This window comes from Nymphaea colorata, chromosome 11 (genome assembly GCF_008831285.2).
Source record: "Nymphaea colorata isolate Beijing-Zhang1983 chromosome 11, ASM883128v2, whole genome shotgun sequence".
NCBI lineage: Eukaryota > Viridiplantae > Streptophyta > Magnoliopsida > Nymphaeales > Nymphaeaceae > Nymphaea > Nymphaea colorata.
This window is the reverse complement of record NC_045148.1, coordinates 1,603,408-1,611,820: the sequence shown is the minus strand read 5'-3', so window position 1 is coordinate 1,611,820 and position 8,413 is coordinate 1,603,408. Positions and strand designations below refer to the sequence as shown.

Below are 8,413 nucleotides of genomic sequence, written 5' to 3'. Positions count from 1 at the left end.
TATGCGTAGCCCGAAAGCAAGCAACCAAATGTCACAAAAAGTAAGAAATTAGCAGTTAAATACTTAGATTATTTACCAAATAATTTTTTACCGATTGACGACCGGTTTCAGCAGATATATTTGTTGTCCTTTCCGGTGCGAACAGCTGGAAGAGAATCCTCCTATAACGGTGATCTTTCCTAAGAATATTGGATAAATTTTTAAATGCATAAATGTAGTCATAATGTGTAGAGTGCTAAAATTAAAAAAAAAAAATCTGTCATAAAATTCGATTCAATACATATTTTCGTGATTTAATGGAATTCCACATTATGTAACGTGTAGAGTCTCTAGTCAAGTTCGTGAAAAACGGCTTCAAAACGTTAAAAATTAAGTCGATATCACATCTACCCGATCGACGGCCAGATAATGTGGACGACAATTTAAAGATAGCCTATACACGAATAAAAAGGTATGATTTATTTGAAGAATTAAGGCGAATCTCTATGGTTAGGTGGTTTTTTTTGTATTTTGTAACATTAAAAATCGTTGTAAATAGTGCATGTTGGGACAGCAGTTGATTCGTCACAGCTTTTAGCCATGAAATGCAGCATCACAAAATTTAAAAAAAAAAAAAAATCATTCAAAAATAGCCAACTGATTTCAATTTTTCTGATTTATTTACCTCCGAGAAAAATAAAAAAAGGGAGAGAGACTGCCGGAACTGTCCCCTGTCGCCCGTCGAACCGCCTTTCGAGCGTACTGCTGATTTTCCGGTGATCTGGTCATCTCTCTCTCTCAAATGTAGTTGGTTCAAGGAACGAACTTTTATAGAGTGACGATATCAGTATTTCAGAGTTCCTTTCTTTGATATGACGAAAGAGATCACGTTTAAGTAAAATTAAGTTCATAATAAAAGGAATCCACTAAACACGGGAAACTTTGCTTCTTCCTGAAAACCACAGTGAAACTCTACCTCTCAACGGCCAGAAGAATAGTGAAAAAGATGTTTGTTGTTGGTACTCCTCGCTGGTTGAGTTGGTGAGAGTTTTATCTATCAATTGGATTTTGTGGACGCTATTCTCTAGACTGAACTTGTTAAAATGACAGATGCTACTTTTAAACAACTGAAGGGAGTAATTGTGGATGCTATTATCTGGACTATCAAAGGTGACAAAGACTATTGTTTTTAAATTGAAGGAATAATTATAAGTTCACTTGGTTCTAACATAACTCTAACGCCCTGTTTGGTTGGATGGAGGGAAAGAGAAGGAAAGGAAATGACAGAAAGGAAGGAAAAGGAAAGAGAAATGAAAGAAAAATAAATGAAATGGAAATGAAAGAAAAGAAGTGATTAAAAATGTTGTTTAGATAGAAAGGAAAGGAAAGAAAAGAAAAGTCTAAAATCTTTTTTTAGTTTTTTCTTTTAGACGTGGGTCCTCATGGGTATTATGGGCAAAAAAAACTTTTCATCTTTATTTCATTTCCTTTCCCTCTCAATCTATCCGATTTGAGGGGATTGGATTTACACTAATCTATCATTTCTTTTCCCTTCCCTCGCAGCCAAACACACTTTGTTTTTTTTTCCTTTCTTTCTCTCCTTTCTAATTAGCCAACCAAACAAATGAGAGATTGTTCAATCCCTCCCTTTCCCGAGCAATCCCTCCCTTTTCCTTTTCTTTTCCTCCAACCAAACATGCCGTAAACCCTATAAGGACGAATAAAGAGGGAAAGATTTGTCCCTTTTTTCAAAGTGTACCCTGCAGCTCACCCAAAATGATGTATCTTGGCAAAAGATTTGAGTTTGAAAAGTCACACAAGGCAAACACTATTGATACATGTACATCAAAATGCGTTATATATAGGCTTCGGTTGGGACAAAGCTAGAAATTTTTCATGAGGAGATCAAATTAAAGTTTTTAGAATTTTGACATGGACCGAAATATTATTTTTAAAAATTTTATATAAAACAAATAATTTTTTTTAAATTTAGATGTAAATTAAAAAAAAAAAAAAAAACAAGTGGGGACCCTCCCTTGACTCCGCCCATGGTCCCCGTGTTTATTGGGTTCATTAACTTACCAAAAACAAGCCGTGAGGCGCCTGATGCGCATGGATTAAACATCTTTTTCCCTTTGAGAACATCGTTTCCCATTTGCAACGCCAGCTTCCTTTCAACATTAAACAAAAAGGTTTCAATCTTTTCATATCTAAGTCAAAAAGAATATCGTCTCAAAGCCAAGGGTTCCCTCCGGCGAACGCACGAACTCACCGTGGACCCTCTACCTCTCCGGCACTCCTCTCTCTCTCCGACTAACACTCCGGCAGCCATTTCTCTACCTTTGGCACTCACACATGTATTTTTTATGTGTTTGACTTAAACTCTCTCTTCCTTACCCCCTTGTGCAATTCTCAAGCTTCCGGTCTTGTTCTCAAAATAACCCGTTCATCTCTTATCAATACTATGAGTGTCTCCCTCACTATAGAAAATCGATTCAATCCCATGGCAGATTCAAGGTGCTATGTCTCAACTTTCAGACTTTCAACTATTTTGTTAAATAGTTTAATAAATTTTAATAATTTTATATAGCCAATTTTACTATTCTTGCCAATTCAGATCAATTCACCTTTTTGACTGCTTCGGCTCAAAGACCTAACCTTACAATGACTGCTACGGAGTAAAATGATTTTTTACCTGCATGAGTGAGAGAAAAAGTCGAGTATCCCCAACAGATGAGTTCAACTTTTACTGGAGGAAATTTATCCATCCTTTATAGTCTCTTGAATGCCACATTGATGGGTTGATGCTGGAATTTTTTAACTGGAAACAAGGTCAACACTATTTCTAATCACCACCAAATCTTAATTGTTTAATTCAAAGTTCGTTTTCATGAGTTAGACTTCTAAAAATGTGTATCCTAACTTAATTTTGCAAAAGTTTACTATCGACTGCCTAACTCTATCTGATGCATATCAGGAAGAACACAATCCAGACTCCTGACCTGAGCACTCTCTCAGGGCTGACTAGCAGTGGTTTTCTGTTTCTTGCTCTTCATGTGCTGCTATTCTTTTTTCTACACTTGTTCATAGTGTTTTTGGCTCTTTTAATAAAACTTTGGAGGGATCCTCCAGCAGGTTTGAAGCGGAAATGCCTAACCCTATGGTTGCAAATTAAAGAATCCAAAGACAGCATTGATAGAAAATGAACATTTGTGTTCACTAAACACATGATTCAAAAAAATAAAGTTTTTGTTTTTAGTAAACATGTTGTATTTATGTACATTATTTTTATATCCAAATGGAATATTTGACATGATCACATTTTGGCTTTTGAAATGAAAGCGTGATGTGCATAACATTTATAATCCAATAATTTTTTTTTTATTATTTTTATAAATACATATGATTGAGAATTTTGGTCATAATGCTTCCACATCGCTTGTTTCCCTTCGCCTCGCCTCATCGCATTTAACAACATTGGGCACATGTTTTCCATGAATGAGGAAAATCTGGCTGCATAATTGTGATTGGCAATTAGGAGCTGGCTTTTTTACTACTAACTGCTCTCCTCTTTAAAGAGGCAAAATTGAAAACATGGAAAAAAAAAATTATTTTCTCATACACGATAAAAATTGCTTCTCACACACCCAAATATTGATCATGCTCTCATACTTACTTACATGTACTCAATTCTTTTCACATGTTTGGCACAAAAATCTCTTGATTCATACCACATATGTTCATATTAATCAAGCCATAAGTGTCGCGATCACAAAGAGAGGATCGATATGCTTTCGAATGCACTAGCAACAAAAAGGTAACTCTTTGCTATGGCCAATAAACTGGCAATAGCCTGAGACCTAGTAGCCAAACTAATGTCATTGGTGGTAGGACCTACAGCAGGCGTAGGTTTCACCGGTATAGAGAAGTCTAAGGTCCCCTAATAACTCAGATCTACGTACTTTCCAATTCACTATAACAAAAAAATTGTCAATAACCTTGCTGGCAATGTGCTGCACCCAAACTGCTAGTCAATGGATGCCATTACTTGTGGTACTAAGTTAGCTATATTACATGGTGTACTAGTGCATGAAATTTAGTGTGTCAGTATGGTTAGTGACTGACAAAAATGCCTTCAAAAAAATATCTCCCTTTTGCTTGTGGTGTATGTTTGTTGCGTGCACCTAACGGCTCATGCAACTTAAACTCGCAATGAGAACCTCAATTTCCCCAATCAGAAAAGAACTATTGCACTGGTATAAATTCATAGCAGTGATCTTTGTCTTTGTTTTTGCATTTAAAATACCAAATTTGCCAATGAATTAGAGAGAATCTATACCTCTCTCTCATTCTTGCTAAGTTGGCATATAACTTCTAACATTCAACAAATAAGTTCTGCCAAGTTCACAACCCGGATTTTAACACTTAGACAACGCAACAGAAAAAGATGATTGTCATTGTGGAACAAAAAAAAGTATATAAGTGATAAAAGGAAGAAAAAAGCCACAAATAATAACCTAAAGCTTTCCCAGTCTTGAATTGATTATCAAATGCTAAACAGCAATTATATTTATATGGACATAAGTATTGGTGGAATAAACAGCAATTATATTTATATGGATATAAGTATTGGTGGAACTATGAACACATACAGTGACCATAACAAGATTTTGTCACGCACTAGCAACAGTCGTTTTCATATATATAAATAACACCAAAAAGGCTTAAAAAGTTCATCTTTCTCGAGTTGTAATTGGGTCTAAGAGGCTACAAATCCTTCTGTGATTTACTTGGTCCTCAACACGAGATAGATAGACTGTAAATTTGGTGTATCCAATCGACGTTTTATATGTCAATTCAGCTTTTTCTTTGCTTGCATTGATTCCATATTGGCTGTAGGATGGGGTCGGCGGCTACAAAACGTTTCCGGCCGACCAATTTTATCCCCACACTTTTGATAAAGGATTAACTTTTCAACTGTCTTGACGTGTGACTAGTGCATTTCGATTTCGATATGGTTAGATGCGTTAGGACCAGCCAAGAATTTTTTTTCTTTTTACATTGAAAAAATCAAATTTTTTTAATTTGGTCCGACCAATCGCTCCTCATCACTTTTCTTGACTCGACCCTGACCCAACCCACAAATTGTCTTGACCCAACCCTAAAAAAAATCTTGGCTCCACCCCTGGGACCATCATCAACAAGGGGCGACAAGTCTCAAGTTGCTTGGAACAATAAAAAATAACCAAAACTGTCAAGATTTGTTAACAATCATGTTTCATAGCCAAGACTTGTTCTCAAAAATAAAAAAAAAATCCTAGTCTTTTGAAACTTTAGGAGCCCGTTTGGCAAGAGTAAGTAACATACGGTAGGAAATGAACCATCTTACCATTTTCATCAAAGCAGATGTTTCTGCGCGCAGATGCATTCGTAATTCGAATAGAAATGAACCATCTTACCATTTTCAACAAAGCAATCACAACTTATGGAACAAAACCACGTAAATCTTCCAACGCATCTTATCATCAGTATATACCAATAGCTAAAACAAGCACACGATATGACGACAGTAAACAACATTACATGGCTAGGAACGGAGGAGAAGCAGCTCCTCTAGCGAATGCGCCATGGGAACAATCTCTATTTTGAAAGCGAGTTCGCCACGTCTATGACGAACCGGTACTTGACATCCGATTTGGCAATCCGATCCATGGCGGTGTTAACGTAATCCATGTTGATGACCTCCACATCTGCAGTAATGTTGTGCTTGCCACAGAAATCCATCATCTCCTGCGTCTCCTTCATCCCCCCAATCATGCTTCCGGCTATGGCCTTCCTCCCTGATCAACACCAAAAATTGTTCAGCCAAAACGAGAACGATCCGGTAAAAATACCAATCTGAATTAGCAGCAGGAAAAGGACATTAGTTTTGAGCAGGACCATGGCGCATGATCACGTTTTACAGAAGAAAGTTCTTCGAAATCAAGAACTACCAAGTATCGAATCGAAGGTTCTGCACTTCTGTGAAGTAAAGACGGCTATGATTGGCGGTGTGCCGCGCAGTTAGGTCGCAAAAGCTTGGTCATTTTTTACGCACCGAAAATTAGAGGAAAAGCGTGGACGGTTAGAGGTTTGTCTGGCGCCCCCACCATGATGAGCTTCCCGTCGCGCTTGAGAAGGGCCATCAATGGGTCCAACGGGTGTGCTGCGGAAACAGTGTCGATGATGTAGTCCATAGTGTTAGCAGCAGCCTGAAGATGAACCGGAGGACAAGAAATTCTTATAAGCCAAGCAAGCAGAAATGGCTGAAGCGAAGCAGCTTCCAACCGATGCTCGTCCATGTTAATGGTTGAGCCACACGCTCATTAGTTGCTTACCTTCATCTTCTCCGGATCCCGGCTGACCAGGAAGGCGTCCGCACCGAGCCCCTGGATCGCCTCCTTCTCCTTGGCCGGCGACGTGCTGACCACGGTGACCCTGATACCGAAGGCCTTAGCCATCTTTACCGCTATATGGCCCAGGCCCCCGAGCCCCACCACCCCGACGTGCTGCCCGGGCTCCGTCATCCTGTGGAATTTCATGGGACTGTACACCGTGATTCCCGCGCAGAGCAGCGGCGCTGCAGCAGCGAGCGGAAGCCCCTCGGGCACCCGGACGGCGTACCGGCTGGGCACCACGATCCGGTCGGAGTACCCGCCGTAGGTGACGTTGCCGTCGTGGTCGATGGAGTTGTAGCTGAAGACCAGCCTGGGGCAGTAGTTCTCCAGGTCAGCCTCGCAGCTCTCGCAGGAGTGGCATGCTCCCACGAGGCAGCCGACGCCGGCGATGTCGCCGACCTTGAGATCGGTGACGTTGGCGCCCACCTCCGTCACAGTACCTATGATCTCGTGCCTGCAGAAAAATTCACACCCTCACTGACACTGCGAAAACAACTACTGCAGAATTCTCAGAGATCCTGGTAAGCCATACCCGGGGACGATGGGATAGATGGTGTTGCCCCATTCATTGCGCGTCGTGTGGAGGTCGGAGTGGCAGATGCCGCAGTAAAGGATCTTCAGGGTGACGTCATCGGCAAGGTTGGCCCTGCAGGTGGAGTGGGATTAAGTCTTGATCGCAGGTAGAGAAGAAGGGCAAATTTTGTCTCGGTGAAATTTTTTCTCATACAGGTAGAGAAGAAGGGTAGGCAAAACCAGAAAAAGCAGGTAAGATTGCCAAGAACAGACGGCGCGACCAAACTCATTTATGTCATTTGCCAAGCTGCCCCCCCGAATTAAAGAAAGTATTTACGAACCATTCACCTATTTGATATTTTGATGTCCTCTTGTGCAAAGCCACTAAAACTTCTCTGTCATATTTCTTTCCCTCTGAGCTTGCTGCTTTCACCTTTCTGGTGAAGGAGCGTTCCTCGTTTGTTCAGTGTATCGCTTTACTTTTAATCTAACTCCCATTTTCCCTTCTTGTATATCTCTTTCTAACTATTACTTACAATAGTCTCCACAGGATTCGAATTGAAGACGAGTCTCAAGAATGCGCCAAGTCCGCCACCCTTGGGGGCTTGACGTGAGTTAGACATTGCTATGCTAAAAAAAGAAGGGTAACAGAGGGACCGGAGAACGAAATAGGAACTCTATTTCTCTCTCTCTCTCTCTCTGCAACCTGCAAATGGGGAAGAGGAGGCCACATATACGAGAAACGAAATCTAGAAAATGAGCACAAGAGGAAGTAGAAGAAAGAAGACGACACCGTAACATAGCACGCCTTCCCTTTCTCTTCCACTTTCTTCTTTCCTACTTCTTTTGTTGACACTTTCTTTCCACTCCCACTTTCTGTGCTGCGAGACAGATTGTCTCTCGTTTTTGTTTGTTCACATATCTCTACTTGGTCTGCTTTCCTTCCTTCCTCGCTCTCTCTTTCATACACAAACAATTCACCCAATCAGAAGGCAAAAGCAGAGAGAACCAACCACACTGTCAGTGGTGGAAAAAGAATCAGAAGAACCACCAACGTCATTAGCCTTCGGATATTACAACTGCCCAAGGAAGCTCAAAACGCGAATAACTCCCCAACACAAGGAACCAAAGCAGGAAGAAGAAGAAAGAGGTAGGAGTGGGAGATCAGAACCTGCGGGAGAAGTTGAAGGGTGAGAGAACACCAGAGGAGTCTCTCGCGGCCCAACCAAACACCTTCTGTGACTGTGGGTGCTCTTCCTCCCGAGACTCCACCATCTTCCTTCTCTCTGTCTGCACTTTGTGGTTTATCTTCAACTTCTCCACCTTCTCACCCTTTTTAAGGATTAGCCCAGACTCTTTTTTCTTCAAATGAGCAGCTTCTAGAAAAGTAAAGAGGGAGAGATGAGAGGGCCCTACGTTCACAACCATTTCCGGCTGACATCACAGCTGATGCCACACGCTTCTCTTATTAATTTCTCCCCACG

The 8,413-nt window shown here is 40.7% G+C and overlaps 1 protein-coding gene across 1 annotated transcript; it reads right to left on the bottom strand.

Annotated features, from left to right (window-relative positions):
• Positions 1 to 5,479: 5,479 nt before the first annotated feature.
• On the bottom strand, positions 5,480 to 8,413 carry LOC116264825 (probable mannitol dehydrogenase). The gene is made up of 5 exons (XM_031645235.2): positions 8,101 to 8,413; positions 6,949 to 7,062; positions 6,357 to 6,870; positions 6,077 to 6,230; positions 5,480 to 5,819 (listed from the first exon to the last, which is right to left on the bottom strand). Exons 1-5 carry the CDS (start codon positions 8,355 to 8,357, stop codon positions 5,620 to 5,622), a joined length of 1,239 nt encoding a protein of 412 aa, XP_031501095.1. The 5' UTR covers positions 8,358 to 8,413; the 3' UTR covers positions 5,480 to 5,619.